The sequence below is a fragment of the Etheostoma spectabile genome, chromosome 23, assembly GCF_008692095.1.
Source record: "Etheostoma spectabile isolate EspeVRDwgs_2016 chromosome 23, UIUC_Espe_1.0, whole genome shotgun sequence".
In the NCBI taxonomy this organism is placed as follows: domain Eukaryota; kingdom Metazoa; phylum Chordata; class Actinopteri; order Perciformes; family Percidae; genus Etheostoma; species Etheostoma spectabile.
Window position 1 is genome coordinate 8,346,215 of NC_045755.1, and position 17,301 is coordinate 8,363,515.

The 17,301-nt window shown below is 41.0% G+C and overlaps 5 protein-coding genes across 9 annotated transcripts in view; 2 read left to right on the plus strand and 3 right to left on the minus strand.

Annotated features, from left to right (window-relative positions):
• LOC116673257 (THAP domain-containing protein 5) overlaps positions 1 to 6,912 on the plus strand; it is a 142,706-nt gene extending 135,794 nt beyond the window's left edge. The window contains exons 1-3 of one of the 2 annotated variants that reach the window (XM_032505446.1): positions 3,212 to 3,452; positions 3,765 to 3,951; positions 4,842 to 6,912. In XM_032505446.1, the coding sequence (XP_032361337.1) occupies positions 3,370 to 3,452; positions 3,765 to 3,951; positions 4,842 to 5,609 (1,038 nt within the window). In that variant the 5' untranslated portion in view covers positions 3,212 to 3,369 and the 3' untranslated portion in view covers positions 5,610 to 6,912. Of the gene's footprint in view, positions 1 to 3,211; positions 3,453 to 3,764; positions 3,952 to 4,841 lie in introns of those variants that run through there. The other variant, XM_032505447.1, reaches the window with a different exon arrangement.
• Positions 882 to 2,881, minus strand: LOC116673262 (dnaJ homolog subfamily B member 9). 4 transcript variants are annotated; one of them, XM_032505454.1, is made up of 4 exons: positions 2,712 to 2,881; positions 2,136 to 2,377; positions 1,491 to 1,568; positions 882 to 1,454 (listed from the first exon to the last, which is right to left on the minus strand). In XM_032505454.1, exons 2-4 carry the CDS (start codon positions 2,350 to 2,352, stop codon positions 1,063 to 1,065), a joined length of 687 nt encoding a protein of 228 aa, XP_032361345.1. In that variant the 5' UTR covers positions 2,353 to 2,377; positions 2,712 to 2,881; the 3' UTR covers positions 882 to 1,062. The 4 variants fall into 4 exon arrangements, with proteins under 4 accessions (XP_032361345.1, XP_032361344.1, XP_032361343.1 ...); XM_032505453.1 differs by having other exon boundaries at positions 882 to 1,433; positions 1,470 to 1,568; XM_032505452.1 differs by having other exon boundaries at positions 882 to 1,437; positions 1,468 to 1,568.
• A 1,552-nt stretch (positions 6,913 to 8,464) lies between the features above and the next one.
• Positions 8,465 to 9,572, minus strand: avpr2l (arginine vasopressin receptor 2, like). The gene is made up of 2 exons (XM_032505449.1): positions 8,732 to 9,572; positions 8,465 to 8,544 (listed from the first exon to the last, which is right to left on the minus strand). Exons 1-2 carry the CDS (start codon positions 9,555 to 9,557, stop codon positions 8,465 to 8,467), a joined length of 906 nt encoding a protein of 301 aa, XP_032361340.1. The 5' UTR covers positions 9,558 to 9,572.
• A 4,332-nt stretch (positions 9,573 to 13,904) lies between these two features.
• akap14 (A-kinase anchoring protein 14) lies at positions 13,905 to 14,423 on the minus strand. The gene has a single exon (XM_032505819.1). It carries the CDS (start codon positions 14,421 to 14,423, stop codon positions 13,905 to 13,907), a length of 519 nt encoding a protein of 172 aa, XP_032361710.1.
• A 409-nt stretch (positions 14,424 to 14,832) lies between these two features.
• The window catches only part of pnpla8 (patatin-like phospholipase domain containing 8), an 8,675-nt gene continuing 6,206 nt past the window's right edge, over positions 14,833 to 17,301 (plus strand). Inside the window, exons 1-5 of the mRNA XM_032505821.1 lie at positions 14,833 to 15,822; positions 15,998 to 16,147; positions 16,332 to 16,483; positions 16,828 to 16,922; positions 17,064 to 17,235. Of these exons, the coding sequence (XP_032361712.1) occupies positions 14,833 to 15,822; positions 15,998 to 16,147; positions 16,332 to 16,483; positions 16,828 to 16,922; positions 17,064 to 17,235 (1,559 nt within the window). The remainder of the gene's footprint in view (positions 15,823 to 15,997; positions 16,148 to 16,331; positions 16,484 to 16,827; positions 16,923 to 17,063; positions 17,236 to 17,301) is intronic.

Here is a 17,301-nt window from a genome sequence, read left to right on the forward strand (position 1 = left end):
AAAAAAAAGATCTATTAAATGAAATATTTGCTCTTGAAACTTTTTATTCATTCCTCCAAGCATTATGCCACCAATCAACATTCAGGCCACTCTGCGTACACACAAACACACGCACATGCACACACACACACACACACACACACAAAGTGCAGACATAAGACAATGACGTTAAAACAACACTGTCTATGAAAGAGGCAACATGAAGAGCAAAGGTGCTAAATATTGCACATTGTGATCAGTTCAGAAAACGTTTCAGTCCGTTTAGCTTCACTGGTAGATGACTCATCAAAACAACAGCTGAGAGAGTACGCAAACTTTGCCTGTGGCTACGTTTGCCAGCATTTGTCATGGGACTGATTTGAATGTCCTACCCTGACTGAGTAAAAGGTAGATGCAACTCTGTAGGAAGCAACTAAAATGAGGTAAAAGTTAATAGCCAACATCGCAGGATGTGGAGCTTCATTTTCACAGAAATATTCGATGCATGTACTATGAACTGACATTTATGAAACTGTAATTTTTGCCAATCTTTAAGATAATTATTAAAACACTAAACCTAAAGAGAAAAGGTACATGTTCAGAGCACACTATGCTTAGATGAGCCTGGTTTTACATGCAGAAGGTTTATAATGTAGAGAACATAATAGTATGACCTGAATAGCTGCAGAATGAATGTTCCTGTGGTGTTTTAATATAGTTTATTGCATCATTCCTTTAAATGAAATGATTTTAAATTCCAATTATCTTTTAACCTTAGGCCATACTTGAGTCTAAAATAGATTGTACCATCATAAGTAAACATAATGCACCTTGAAAGCTAAATAATGGACTGTGCTATGAGCAATAATTTGAGGGAGTTATTGCTTGGAAGCAGCCCTTCATCAGGTCAGCTTGGATATTTGTTCCTGGAGGAAATTACATACAGAAAATTACAAAAGCCACACGAAAACCATCGTCTATTCCACCAAGTGATAAATTAGCATTCAATTCCAAAATCACAATTTAAAAAACCGGCAATGTCCTAACTGACAGCCCAGTGTAGAGCGCCATTTTGTGCTGGTCTCAGGAGCAGTCTGTGAAAGTAGTCACCATGTTCCCCCTACGCTCGGTCACTGTCCTGCAGTGCTGCTTCCCAGAGCCATGGTATCTGCCGTCAGTCCTGGAACTGTGTGTGTTAAAGGAGAACATCTTCTCCAAGTCCTCAAACATGTCATCAAAGAGTCCTCCACCGAAGCCCCCCTGCTGAAACTGTCTCTTCTGTCTGTTCATTGCCTCCCGATGGGCCTGAAACTGGCTGTCGAACTGTCTCTTTTGGTGGGCTTGATTTTGGGAGTGGGAGTGAAAGTGGTGTTGGTGTCGCTGACCAAAAATGTCAAAGTCTTTGAAAATGTCATCAAAGTTAAAGGACTGGTAGTGCTGCTTGAAGTTGTAGTCTCCGTCTCCTCCTCCTCCTCTTCCTCCTCTTTCTCCTCCTCCTCCTCCTCTTCCTTGGCCACCCCCTGGTGACGGACCGTGGCCAAACTGGTCGTAGTCTCGCCTCCTCTTATCATCTGATAACGTCTCATATGCTGGTAGAGTCAAAGACACCTTGCATCACTTATTGTGTTGCTTGCTATAACAGTGCTGCTCAAAAATTTGGGCACATTTTTTAACATTCGTAGGTTCAGTCTTAAACAATATAGTGATATTGCCATTTGTTGACTGAAAAACGATAAGGAAATATTGTCCTATTGGAAATGACCTCTCTCTATCTATATCTATATATATATAAATATTCAAGTACCATAGATTTTCAAATACCATAGATCTTAATAAGTCTAGTAAGGCACCTGTCATATACAACGGATTAAATGGTTGACCTTTCCAGTACCATTTTCTTTAATAAGGCCCATTAGAGAAGAGAGATGCTTGTATAATCAATTTTTTTTTTTTTTTTTTTTTTTTTTTTTTAAACGTTCACAAATACGGTATACAATATGTTATCTAACCTAACTAACTAACTTTGGCCACTTCCAATGAGACTGTCACTGACATTTCCCAATCTACCTATACCTATTCTATACATTCATTATAATTTCAAAGACTTAAGTATGTTCCCATTGCCCTGGAATGGCATACTGTAGTGACCTACTTACCTTCTGCTATCTCCCTGAACTTGGCTTCGGCGTCTGGGCTTTTGTTTCGGTCAGGGTGGTACTTCAGAGCCAGCTTATGGAAGGCCTTCTTGATCAGGCGTTCATTTGCATCTCTAGGTACCCCCAGAATGTCGTAGTAGTCCCTTGTGGCCAGGATGAACTCTGAGATCAGCAGAACATGCACTGCTAGCAGCAGCACCGACTGCGCTGTGGCCATTCTGCTGGTTTTGGCACCTTTGCGGCTGTAAATAGAACAGTTTGACAGCCCGCCTTAACGACGTTTCACACACCCTTGACACGCAGGAAGACTTTAAAACGGTGTCAAACTTTTAGATTCAGGTACAAACTATTCAAAGAGCATTCAAAACATACGTTATACTACGTTAATTTGCTAACTAGTTACAACAGAGTGGGGCTCAAGAAAACGACAGCTCACTGTTTTAGTGAAATAAGAGAGAAACTTAAACCAGCTCTGCTTTAAAAAAGCTTGTTAATGATACTCTGTTGTTTGTTCTCAGTAGCAGATAAACCACCCACGACAAATAAACGTTAATACGTATTGGAAAGAAGGATTACCTGGAGACGAGTTGACAAACAGCCAGAGGATACCTCTATCAGCCGCAGACAGCACCAGCTGATGCGAAACGAAAGCTGGCGATTGTTGACCTGCTAGCTGCATTCCTGAGCTGTAAAACCACGACTCGCAACCTTATTGGTCCATTTCTTAAAACCGTGACTCGGATCACTGCCATTGGTGGAAACAGTGCGCACGTGGAGAATGAGGAGGGGGGGGGGGGCAGTCCGAAAATAATGCAATAGAAACAAGAATGTACACTGCGTAAACTTCCGTCTTTGCTTTACTCTGTTATTTTGGCTAGGTTGAGGTTCGAGACCTAAACACATATTCAGACCAGTACATTATATTATATAGTTAACTATTTTACATTCTATTTTCAGGTAATAGGTGATGATTACTTAAGTTAGACATGCACGCATTATTTTATTAGATAAGCTCCTCCACGTAGTTGTGCAACGACTTGTCATCTTAATGGTACGTTACCTAGCTTGATGGACTAAACGTCATATCCGCTATGTGGACTACAACCCGGAAATGACCGTTTACGAGCTAGGCTAGTTACTAGCAATGGTTGCTAATTCTGCTGGTTTGTGTTTTCAGAAAATGTAGCAATAAACGTGTCTCTGTAAAGCGTTTTAATGTAGTGTCAGTGTAGATATGCCACGGTACTGCGCTGTAAAAAATTGCAAAAACCGCGGGGGAACAGCATCTAGACAAGACAAGAGAATTAGCTTCTACCCGTATGTTTTCTGTTTTCTTTCTGGTGTGTCTTAGTTTAAATGTATACTGTAGTCAAAGATGATAATAATCATAGAAGCAGTAAGAACATAACAAGAACGTTCGCTGTGTTAGTACTATATAATGTATATCATAATTACCTTGTTGTAATGGTACAGGGGGAGACTGTGAGGCTGTTGGAGGGAAATGTGCGTTATAATAATGTTAGAAAAGGTGCAAAATATGCAGTGCCGATACTCGACTACTGAAACTTTTGAAATATTTCACTTTCAAATCACCCCTTTACTTTATGTTTCCCTCCCTCCCTCCCAAAGGTTCCCCTTGCAAGACAAGTCCAGGCTCCAGAAATGGGTACGCAACATGAAGCGGGAGGAGTGGACCCCTAGTCGACATCAGTACCTGTGCAGCGAGCATTTTAAAGAGGACTGCTTTGATATTCGATGGGGCATCCGCTACCTGAAGAACACAGCCATCCCAACCCTATTTCCCTCCTTTGAGGATGTATGTATCGGTCTTGTTTTCCTGTCTTAACTTCCATCCGTTCTAACATTAAGTAAGGGCTTGCAGGACATCACAAAATTAGTCACGGACCAAGTTTTTTGGCATTTAACATGTTCCAAAAGAGGAAAGTGCAAGTAGAATACCAATGAATAGAAAACGCACCATCTCTTGCAGAAAATACCAAGTTTTAGGCTCACCCAGAGTTTTAGGTGTTACATTACATTACAAGTCATTTAGCTTATGCTTTTATCCAAAGTGACTTCCAATGAAGTGCTTTCAACCCTGAAGTTGCAAACTCCAGACAACAAGTAATCATTGTAAGTACATTAGTTTTAATAGGCAAAACTTCAAAGAGCCATATGAAAGTGCAGCTTCAAGAAATATACAGTATATATACAGTGTGTATACACTGTATGTATGTTTGTGTATATATAAATATCTCCAAGGTGTAGAAGTTTTCTGCCTTCGGCTAAAGATGTGTCGGCTTTCGGCCATCTTGATGTCAGGAGGAAGCTCATTACACCATTTGGTAGCCGGGGACAGCAAACAGTTGGGATTTCGTTGAGTGATTAGTTGTCCCTCGCTGTGAGGGGGCAGCAAGCAGGTTGGCTGATGCAGAGCAGAGTGGGAAGGTGAGGTTATAGGGTTTATTTGTATGCAAGTACTAGTGTCTTAAAGCGGATGCGGGCAGCAATTGGTAACCAGTGAAGAGAGTGGAGGAGAGGTGTAATGTGGGAGAACTCGGGGAGGTTGAAGACAAGTTGAGCTGGTGCGCTCTGAATGAGCTGCCATCTGGCCCATGCAGGCAGGCCAATCAGTGCAACAAGCCTGTTCTTTATTTTCTGATCTTTTGCAATGCCTGTGACCAGACTTATTTTCTTTCATTTCAGGGTGGAGAGAAAAAAGTTACCACCATTAAACAAAGCCCCAAGGCCAAACCCAGAACTTTAGACATTAACATTGAGCGCACCGGAGTTGACTCACCTCTCAGCAAGAGGCCGCTTATTTTGGGCAGAACATGCAAAAAGGTGCAGTCTAGTTCAACAAACAGCTTTGTCTGTGAACACACAGAGATGATATTTGAACCACCTCGGTTGTCGGACACTGGCATGTCCTGTCATTCAAATCTCTCATCAGAGATACAGACTGCTGCTTGTGAGATGCCAGGCGACAGCGGAATGCCAACAGCGTCTTGCATCACCCTGTCCCCATGCAGTGAGCCCCGTGCTGAAGAAAAGGCTGACTCGATTGTTACAGTTTTGTGCTGTGAGTCAGTGGGCTCTTTCTCTGATGGAGAGGAAAACGTGGAGGCAACTGCCCTCCAGGCAGCAATGGGCCAGGCTTTTAGCTATGTCCCTGTAGAATTGGTAATGGACAAACCTAAAGCCTCTTTTTTGGAGGATAGGGGACCCAGCGATGGCGAGCACATTTATGTTTATGAGCACTCGTACTGCAGACCGGACACTGACAAAGATCAGCTTTGGCGGAGGATCTTGAGTTTGCATGCAAAGATCTTGGGACTGGATCGCAGGGAGGAGAGCACTTTGGCCAAAATCCGTGCTCTGGAGACTGAGGTAGCCCTACTGAAAAGAGATGGCGTTGTTTTTGAAGAAAAGCAGAAAATTTTAGAAGATTATATATCATCCATGTTGCTCTGATTTTGCAGGCTAAGGACTCTGTAATGACACTGTTGGTGTCTACTGTTACCATTGAGTCTCTTTTGCTAATATATTGCACAGGCTCGCTCCCATGCATAAAGCACATCAGCACACAGTCTTATTAAACTTTATTGTAACTCAGTGCCCTGCAAAATTGCACTCATATCTTTATTACAATAAGCCTTTTTTCACTGCAGACATTTTGACATGTCACAGTAAAAGCACAGGGGTTTAAAACGTAAAACGAATGAGGACTAAATTTAATTTAGCTACTTTTGTGCATATTGTCACACTGCTATTGCACATTTCCCACTGTATGACAAGTTTAAACGTCTGCTGTAAAAAAAAAAAAGGCCCATTGTAAATGTTTTAGTCCACTCTGTGGCACTGTATGACCATATTTACAGGAAGTGTTTCAAAGCTTCACTCGAGCATTGATTTCCAGCAGTTTGTTCAGTAGGAGACTAGGAGTTAGAAGTGGCATATGTCATCAGGAGGTGGCATGTCTGGGCATGTGCCACTTCATAGACGTAAAATATAACTTAACATTCTGAAACTTTCAACATACCACTGATCATTTAGACGTAAAATATAATTTTAAATGTAAAAATATAATTTTAATGTCTACACCCAAGTGACATAAACGGGCTGGTTAAAGAAGAAAGCGGCTTACGGGACAATTAAAGACACGCAGGAAACGAACCTCGGTCTCTTGGGTGAAAGTCCTGTGTTTTTATGGCATATGCCACGTAAAATTGGCATACGGAGGTACATGCCACTGCCACGTGTCACATGTTGTCTCAATACATCCATGCCACTTAAAAATTTAACTCCCTCTCAGCTTGTTGCTGTGCGTTACTGATACATGTCTGAGATTTGTGGTCATATTTGTTACATGATTGTGATCAATATATGATCCTTAACTTATTAATGGCTCACCATGAACCTTTTTAATACTATATACAACGGACAAAAATGATTTCTTTTTTAAGCTCTGGTATTTATTTGACTGGAACAGCTACTGCTTGCTGTGTTAACACACATGAAATCAATTCTTTCTTTTGTGTTCAAACAACACCATTCACACGTTTGTCGTTGTTGAATAACTAGAAATTAAGTCCATGTAAGCAGCGGCACATTCGATTTCTGTGCTGTGTTTGAATGCCAGTTCTACCCTGTCATTCCGTGCAGTCTCCTTTAAGTCCATAAAATTATGCTTTTCAGAAAAATCTGTGATGGATTTACTTTGAAGTAGAATAAAGTGTATTGTAAATGTGTTTCTTAAAGCATGTACTTTTCAGGAGGCTGTGGTTGTGTCCACTATGTCCCTAGTGATTGCTTTAAACCACCACAATGACATGAACATGAACCAGCTGCAAGATGTATCTCCCACTTTTCCACCCTTGGGCTCTGAATTAGGCATCATAGTTTTTTGGCCAAGTGCGATGCCTAATCCTATTTGAAGCAGCTTTTCCAGAATGAAATGCTCCATAGGCTGTCTCTGCACAGCAGGCCTGGCCACAGAATCTGCGGAACAGTGTACAGTGGATTGTGACCATAATAAAACATTGTATTTTTAATCCACATCTGTATGCAATTGTGACCAAATAGAAAGAAAAAAAACATTCATAATGGTCTTTAATGTGATGGAGAGAAAACTGAGAGGCTAAATTGGTTTCAAATTTATATAATTGCATGAATGGAATAGTTTGTGAACAGCAATTTCGAATGACTCTGAGGGTTTTACATTACACAAGGAGGTTACAAGATTACATATTTTCCTGGCAAAGAATGACACAAGCCCTGGCAAGGATTAAGAGAATGATTCTCGAAATTAGTTACAAAATGTAGTAATTCTGTTGCTCTGCATCTCAGCAGTACAACAAAACGCCATCACAGTGCATTAGTCCCCTAATCAAACCTCTGTATTAGTCCCCTAATCAAAGCACTGTATTAGTCCCCTAATGCACTTTGCTGATGTTGTGTCTCTTTGCAAGGAACACATCCTATAGAAATATAAGTGCATGTTTTTGTATGGAATTACTTTGTTTGAATGTGCGCAATATTAACTAGCTGCATTAGCTGCATTAACATTTCCCTGGCAGCTATTCACTGCCAGGGAAATGTTAATGAATGTTAAAAAAGGAGTAAGTAATAACATTCCTTAGGATACAATGAGAAAAAGATTGTTAAGCCAGAAGGCCTTCTGATGTAAGTCCATTTTTCTTCAGTTTATCTGTTTAGGTAGTGCAATGACGAATCCCAACAGGTGCAAATATCAGGAACAGTATTTTTTGACGTTTGCTTTTCATCAGACAAAAAGGCAAGAAAGAAATGCAAATAGCTTGTGTGTGCAGTTTATATTTTAATTGCATAAGAAATATTTACAGAACATTCAAAATACGTCAAATATGTCTATGGATGACGTATAGCATGGCACTGTTTTTTTTTCATGTTTATTTTGAAAAATTGATTTCCTCCAGCACTGAATGAAAGAAGGTAAGTGAAGGTGTTGTTATGCTAGTGAAAAAAAAAAGATAATTCCATATTAAATATGCATTAGCTTGTTTCACTGATTCAAACTTTTTTCCTAAAACATAAAATAATATTTTATATTTTTCATTTATGCATGACGGATGTTTTGTCACAGCACTGAAACATTACTGTAAGATGCCAGCATAATTTCAAGCTAATACTCATAATACAAAATACATGTATCCAGTTATTAGATTCATACACAACAACTACATAGATTTAAACACACGCAATTAATTTGGACTTCACCAGGCCCTGGATTGTATCTTAACTGACATAGTCCTTTATATAAAAGGTATGTAACCAATTTTTGTTTTGTTTTAGCTATAGTAGAGATATATCCAAGGGTTGGTGCAGCTGTTGAGGCTGGCCAACAGCATGATGATGGCAAACACTGGACCTGTGAGAGAGAAAGAGAGGTAGAGAAATGTGTCAACAAACTCTAAAAATAAAGGGCTAGAAAGGTGGCAGCAGATCTCCAAACTTTCTGAGGTGCCCAGTTGATGATGGTGACATTAAATAAATTGTTACAGGCATCTTTGGTTCTCAAAGGATGTGGACCTCCTACAGACAACTTTTGGACAAACCTTTAGTAGGCGCACTGCTTGGACTCCATGCAGACCATAACTGGACAACAAAGAACGGGCTCCAACACACTGTGTATGTCATGATAATAACAAAAGTCATTTTCACAGTCTTAAGCATCGCGTTGGACACACCCTTCGTGCCCGCGCGCCCTGTCTGCAGCGCCTTTCTCTTCATGTTGAAGTAGATTGTTGTGCATATTCTTATTTGGCAATAGAGCACAATGACTGCAGGCAGGGCAAACACCGACAGGGTGATCCAGGTGACGTAAACCCTGCTCCCCCACGGTTCAATAAATGTAGCCCAGCAATCGTACTGGTTCTCCTCCACTTCCAGGAGAGAGAAGATGGAGATCTGAGGAGAGCTGAAGGCGAGAGAGATTAGCCACGCTGCGCCAATAGAGAGGTATCTCCTAAACGAGCCCTTCAAGAAGGAGACCATTGGCTTACAAACCGCGTGGTACCGGTCTATGGTCATGGCCACAATCATGTACGTGGAGGCGAACATCCCCACCACCTGCAAGTATTTTACGGACCGACACATGAAGTCCGTGCCTCGGAACCTGTGCGTAATTTCCATGAGAAACTGCGGTAGAACTTGGAAAAAAGCGACCACCAGATCTGCCAAGCACAGATGCAAGAGGAACAGCTGGGTTTTTGTGTTTCTTTTTCGCTTCTTCCAAAGTGCGCCCAAGAAGAAGAAATTGCCACAAGTTGCAAGCACAAATACCAAACCCAAAACTCCAGCTCTGATGAGCGCAAGACGTCCATCCACTTCTCCATCCTCATCTGTTGCCTTTTCTGACCTGTGGTGGCTTGCGGAACCCATTCAATTTTTTGATGTTTCCCGTTAGTAACTTGTGGGTTCAATTAACATTTCCGTACATTATCTAGGGGTTGGATTACTGGATTATTGCAATGTTAACGCACTACAGGCATTTTGACATTTTCCTCATTTGCGCGCGTGTAGCATGTGACTGTGGTGGCTGTGGGATGGGAAAGCCGTTGACTTGGAGGGGGGGGGGGTCAGCCTACTCAGTGACGACTGATTGTAGGTGCATGTCAAAAGCCTGACATTGACAAACATGTTATAAAAGACACTCCCACATGTATTTTGTAATGGTCAAACTCATGATCTCAAAATATACAGTGAACTATAAATACATCTCTCCTGAACTTATCACTATTAAAGGTCCCATGACATGGTGCTCTTTGGATGCTTTTACAGACCTTAGTGGTTCCCTAATACCACATCTGAAGTCTCTTTCCCAAAATTCAGCCTTGGTGCAGAATTACAGCCACTAGAGCAAGTCCCACAATGAGCTTTCCTTAGCATGTACCATTTCTGAGTCTGTAGATTTTGAGGAGGAGAGGGGGGGGGGCAAGGTGGAGGGTATGTGTGGCCTTGACCAACTGCAACTTTGCTTCCATGATGTCGCTCTCTCTCATGGGTGGGCCAAATTCTCTGGGCGGGCAAAGCAGAGAAAGGGGAGGAAACCGATCTGGAATCTGGCCCCTTAGCAGCATGAGGGGAAAGATTCCAGTTATTGGCGGATCATATAGTAAGATGAATGTTTTGCAGAAAGTCATTTATGTACAATAAGATAATAAGTTCCAGATGCATCGTTGCATTTGAAATGTTGCATACAGTAACTAAGCTTACTTTGGATGTATCGTGAACTAAACCGGATTAAGAACATTGAGAGTTTGTTGTAGTAACGAACGTAACAGTCAGTCCTGCTTTATTTTGATACCAGTGGTGTCCCCAGATTTGAAAGGGCTGCATAAACAGTCAATATGTTGTCTATTGTGCAAAGACTGTTATGGTTTCTCCGTTTGAAAATGCTAACTGGTAGCCTGGCTACGCATTCCTACGTACAGTACTTACGCTCAATTTTCATTTCCCTTCAGTACTACGTATGGGTTTTCTCTCACTGTCCATGGCTTTTCCCCAGCTAAATTTTGGCGGCCCGGTCAGCAAACAGAGGGAGTGACTGAGAACGATGAGATTGAGGCCGTGCGCAGGAGTTGTAGTTCTGTAATTGTTGGTTACTATGGTGGGTTTTATATTGGTAAAACAACTCCTTAATGCGGATGGGCAGTTACTAAAGTATAATGAATTCCTCTCCAAATTTAGGTTAGCATTCTCGCCAAAAGAACATGCAGTAATTGTTGATGGTGTGCCGAGATGTGTGCTGCAACTTCTTAGAGGTTCAGTGATGTCACTGATCAATCCACTTAGTAGTGGTATATTCATTGGGGAAGTTGACAATACCAAGAATAAATACATCAGGAATTGTATACAAGAACGCTGCCATCAGGAAGATTCTTTTGGGCTTCAATCTATGGAGAAATGAACTGGCAAAAAATCTGGTTGATCGGAGACATGTTCTGTCTACATAAAATATATCCAGCAAAAAGGACATTAAAGTGATTCAAACTGGATATTGACTATTCTTGTACTTTCTGTGAACTAGAAGAAGAAACAATCTGTCATTTATTCTTTCACTACTAAAACATTTTGGGTTGATGTTCAACACCTTATAAGACGGAATACTGGGCAATCAATTCGATTTAAGGATGAAGATATTTTTCTTTGTTTTGAAGGCAATGAGATGGACAAAGATGTTGTTTATTTTATTCAGTTAATCTTGTTATTGGGAAAATTCCACATTCACAAATAGAAATGGTCGGATTCTAAACCAAGCTTTGAAGACTTTTTTCAAGAATTGCTCCAATATGGAAAATCTACAAGAGACATAAAAAATAAGAAGGCAATTCAGACTGGAATTGTGTTTGATGAATTTCTCATGTAACGGTGATACATTTGACTTTTTATGTAGCCTACTACACTTTTCTTTTTTACTTTTTTAAATTTATTTTCTACAAACATACGTGTTTTCTGTATATGCACCTCTGGTGTTGAATTTCTTTACATGGACATACTGGTGATGTACATGTTCTTTACTAATAAAATAAATAAATAAATACACTTCCATCATGGTGGCGGAGAAAGATGCGAGCAAAGCCATTCCTTCTGTTATATATATTATAATATCCAGAAGTAAAAGCCCGAGCAAGAACAATCTTTGCTGAGTTTTGTTGGTGGTCATGATGTTGTGGCCCTCCTCCCCTACCCTCCTTTTGAAAGCCCAGAGGTCATAGTACAACAGCTTCCAAAGGCTCTCAAATATGAGTAAACTGACCTTTATGCGTAAAGTTGGTGGAATGTTCCTTTTAGGCACCACTTCATACACCATACGGAAAATATCAATTTTTTGACAAATACATCCTTATTTCTTTTCTCAATACTTTTTTTGAAAGTGTGCATTACTGTGTAGCAAAATGGAAAGACCGTCCACAGAATGTGTCAGTAGCTACCAGTGGACGGCAGGACATACAGGACTATCCCAATTCCATACATTATTTATTATGTAACTATAATGTCACCACCACTTCATCCATTTCATCTATGACAAATGTAATAGAATGCTTACTACATACTTTCTAGGTCATGACAGGGTGTTCATATTCCACAATAAAAAAGGTGGTGTGGACGGGAAGCAGAAAAAAGCAATGTTTTAATGTCACTCATCTATTATAATCATCATTCAAAAGCTGTTAGTTCTTATGAGTTCACATTGCTTTTGAAAGAGCTGCATGTATTGTTTCAAAGTAATTGCACATGCTATTAGCTATGAGTCACCTTTGATTGTCTATGATATTAATAGAGAAATATGGCTGTGCAAAATCGCCACAGTGCCTCTCAAATGAAGTGATTTTCAAGTGAATTGCCCGAGACTGATGGCTGTTTTCATTTCTCAACATGTGAACGAAATCCTTTTATAAAGGCACCTTCACATGTATTGGCCTTTACCAGGGCAGCCATTGTAGACTTGTAATTATCATTGCCAACATACACATCAGTCTTCAGCAATTGTCACATAGCAAACCAAACTGGCCCACTCAAGCTAAGTGATTTTATAAGACAGCTATTGCTGGCTTGACTGCAAAAGTCTCACAGTATGTGAATAGTTGAGAACAATGTAAAAAAATATTGTTATTATGTTATTGGAGAAAGAACCAGTTGTATTGCATTAGGTACTGATAGAACTTGCCCATGAACATGGATTTCATGAATTATATATTTTCTTGCAAAGTAGCATTGTCAACATGAGCTGTTACTATTTCTATATTTCACACACACACCGCCCAAGTAAACAGAAAATTGAATCGTGGGTTAGTCTACTTGAAGCCAAGAACAACTGTTCCTAAGATCTTGAAAACATAAACATACTGCAAAAACTGTGCGGTGTATTCTTGATATAATTAAGTTGTAATTGCTCATTGTTTGCAGTCAAAATATTTGTTCATTTTATTCCAAAAGGCTTTTGTCGACACGGTGTGGCATAAATAAAGAACTGCACTGTACAGGGCCCACACATCTAAGTCACATCCGTGATCATGTGATATCGCGAGAATCCAGCTGCCGTGCAGGTAATCACATCCGCCTTTCTGAATGAAATTATTTTGCAACATATTTTATCGTCTTTGTTTCGTATGGTAAGAAGAAGTTTGTTTATTTTGTGACATTGCGTAACATTCGACAAACTGACAATATACAACTATTAATTAGCAAAGTTAGGCCAACAGCAGATATAGTAACGCTAACTAACGTCATATATATTATATATCTGACAACTGTTTGCCTAGCAAGCCAGCTTTCAAACATCATGAGGTGTTCATGTTTTAAAAAAAGAGTTGACGTTAAATTACTATCTAGCTAGCTAACACAAAGGACTTCGGGGCAATACATTCATGTTTTGGTGTCTTGAATATGTGTTTTTACGCAAATCTAACGTTATTTGAACTTAGCTAGCTATAACAAGTAGCGTTAGATAGCTTGTCATACTAGAGAATCATAACGTTACTGTAAATTATAGGCTATCTAACGTTCTATCTGCTAGAGTTAGTTAGCTACCTAGCTAACAGCAGAACTGTTTAAGCTAGCTAGCTAGCATTTTGTTATTTCGAAGTGAATTGAGACCATAGAAATATCAGGGCAACGGGACATCCAACGCATTATATGGGATTTAATGTCAACTTGTAGCCATTTGGGTGTAACTTTTGGTAGTATTTCTAGATCCAGAAATCTTCTTCTTGGTGGTTCGGCGGTTCAAAGGTGCATCTCACAACGGAGTAAAGTCTTGCTCTCGATAACGTCCGCGAGCCACTTCTCTCTGAACCTGGTCCTGCCGGGTGTGTGCACCAGCCTGTTTGACTCCACTATGAAGTGCACCTCGACGGGCAGAGTTTGTGGTTTGACTTTAGATTTGTCCACGACGAAGTAGACGCTAGCTGTCCCCTGAATTGGCTTCCGCGACGTCGGGGTACTGAAGCGGGCCTGGTAGTGATAAAAGGTATGATGCTCCTCCTCGGTTGAGTAGAGGAAGTCCAGACTGTAAAGCCAGCGGGGCTGTATCTCCCAGGTTTGAATATACTCCTTAATCTGCTTTTCCCCGACTTCGACTGTAAAGTCTTTTCCAGCAACCCAGTTATTAATCATCTCACTGCCAGGAGAGTCATCCTGCTGCTCCCTCGTGACAGCGTGGTGGTGTCTCTCCAGCAACGTTTTCACAAGATGAGCTGACTCTGTCCCGAAATTCAGATTTAATGGATCTCGGTCTTCTTCCATCTTGTCTTTGTAACAATGAACAGATGACAAGGTCGTCTGGGAACTGGATGGTTCAACTAAGTTGTTAGCATGTGAAAGCTGTCATCTGTTTTTGTTTTGTTTCCATGGCTACCATGATAGGGAACGCTATGGTGGCAAATGGAGCCCTCTGTTGACCACTTTCAATTTTAATATGCACACTGTTTTTTTCTTTAACATATAGTTTGTTGTCTTTTTTTTTTTAGGAAACATCAGAACAAGCAGCAAAATTGCTAATTTCTCTTTTAAAATGGAAATTCTACCAACAACTGGTAATGGCAGGTAATCTGCCAGAATGCTGCCTTGTTTACCACGCAGTCATGAAGCATCATCCAATTGCCTGATTTAACTTCAAGTTCTCTACTGCTGTTCCGAGTGAGCCAGAAAACGCATGTCGCGAATCAGGAGCACACTTGATAGTGTCACCAAGGCAGTAGGCAGCACAGACCTCATCTCCAAGTTCTCCCGGTTCAAGCCTGGCAGTGCCAAAGTCGACAGCACCCATGCAGAAAAGGCTCTGGTCACAGCCGAGACCTTAACCTCAAACAACACAGCTACACCCTCACTACCTAAAGCCACCATGGAAGAAGAAGAAGAAGAAGGCAAGAGGATCACAGCCGTGGAAGAGTGCGACATGCAACAGCAACAAGTTACCGAAAATCCTTTTGTTGCCACAAAGAAATCCACATCAAGTTTAGCTTCAGCAGCGAATGTATCTGCATCTAGCTCTTCCTCGACTTTGGCAAAACAAACTATGCAGCTGTTTCACCCAGCATCTCTGTCCACCAACATGGATGAGACCTACAAAACTCTGGCTCAACACATCAATAGTTACTTTAGCGCCAGCACACAAGAAGAAGAAGAAGAAGAAGAAGGAGACAGCAGGCCTCTGCAGCAGCACAGAGAAGCAAATGAGCCTGTTTCTCAGCCCACTCTCAGCACCGTTGCTCGCACAACTAAGGAGCACGTTCCTATGTTGTCCTTAGTGGCAGAGGCTAAAAGTATTGAAGCACCCGCTACCTCTCCGTCCCCTCCCTGTACATCAGATAAGCTCAGTCCTCCAGCAGCATCACCCTCCTCTGACATCCCTGCAACTGAAACTTCAGCTCAGTCCATCTCTGTGCCTGCTACCTCCCCTAAGAAAGGCTTCACCCACTATCTTTCTTACCCTCGGCCCAGCGTTCAGGCATTTGTCGGCAGCTACATTGCACCCCTTGTCCCCAAATTCAGAGGTGATTCCAAAAGCATTGCGGCTGAAAAAAGCAAGTCTTCAGCAGTAGCTGTGGAAGCGCCCACTGTGGACAAGGCAGGAAAGAAGACAGACAGTGACGAGGAGAAAAAGGATATAGTGAACCAACAGCTATTGACTCAAAGAGAGAAGGTGAGGCGCTCAGTATGGCTCTAATGAATGTTAAAAGCTTAGGCCAGTCCACACATCAAAATGGCAAACAATCACTTCTGTGATTTCAATTGATATGTTATTTAGGAAAAAGGTGTGGCTTTACATTTGTCAGATGGTCTTGATGTTTTGTCCATGATATGTATTTGTCATGCAGATAACAGCCAGGGTGAGTTTAGACAACAGGACTAGAGCCCTGGTGAAAGGCTTGCAGAAAGTCACTGATGTCAAGCTCCTCACCAGTCGAGTGGAGGAGCTCATCCATCACCTTCTGGAGTTCCCCGAGACGCGAGGTGTAGCTGTCAAGGTTAGTTTGTATCACTGTTAGAATTCCTTTTATGGGCGCCCAGATAGCTCAGTTGGTTGAGCGGGCGTCCACACATATAGGTTTACCCTGCAGTTCAGTTAAATGTCACATGTGTTGCACAGTCCTCAAACGTTTTTTTAAGTGAAACATTTTAGAATGTTTGGGTATATCTCCAACCTTTTAGGAGAGTGCACTACCCTGTTTGCTGCGATTGCGCCAGGCCAGAGACCTGCCTCTTCAGGGTGCTGTGAGAGAAGCTCTGGCCCTGATTGGCTACACTGAACCAGTGAAAGGCAGAGGAATTCGGGTCCTGGCCATAGATGGAGGTGGAACAAGGTAAAGCTGAACTGGGAGGGGAAAAGTAATTTAAAAATATAAAGTATATGTATGTAAAAAATCTAAATTAAATGTTTTCCTTTAATAAATATTACATATGAGTCTACCTACTTTTACGTTTGCTGTTTTTATAAACAATGTATGAGCAGCAGTAACTTATGTATCTAGAGTGCCACATACAGAACTTAAAATGTACCAACTAAAAAACATAGACACAGTAATGGCTACAGTATCATTGCAGTCCAACTGTACAATACCCCCTACATATGTTTATTGTTGTGTAGAATATATAAAATTGGCATTTTTGTCAGTCTAGGTTTGTAAACCTGTGCCTTTTGTTACAGGGGGCTGCTGGCCCTGCAGACTCTCCATAAACTGCAGAACCTGACAGGTAAACGAGTCCACCAGCTGTTCGACTACATCTGTGGAGTCAGTACAGGTATGTTGTCATTACTGTTTAGTGTAAGTCAATTTTTTTTCTCTCTTACTTCTTCTCTAACACTGACCCCACATGGGAATTTATGTAAACACTGATATTCCTTGCTCACTGGCACATCACACTTGTTCCTCTCTACTTTAGGTGCTATTTTGGCCTTCATGTTGGGAATTTTTCAGATCCCCTTAGACGAGTGCGAGGAGATGTACAGGAAGCTGGGTTCAGACGTCTTCAAACAGAATGTTATTGTTGGAACCGTAAAGATGGGCTGGAGCCATGCTTTCTATGATAGTGAAATATGGGAAAACATACTAAAGTTAGTCTCTTTCTAGTCTTTCCATTCCTTTACAACTCTTTTTAATCCATTATTAGAAACACTGGG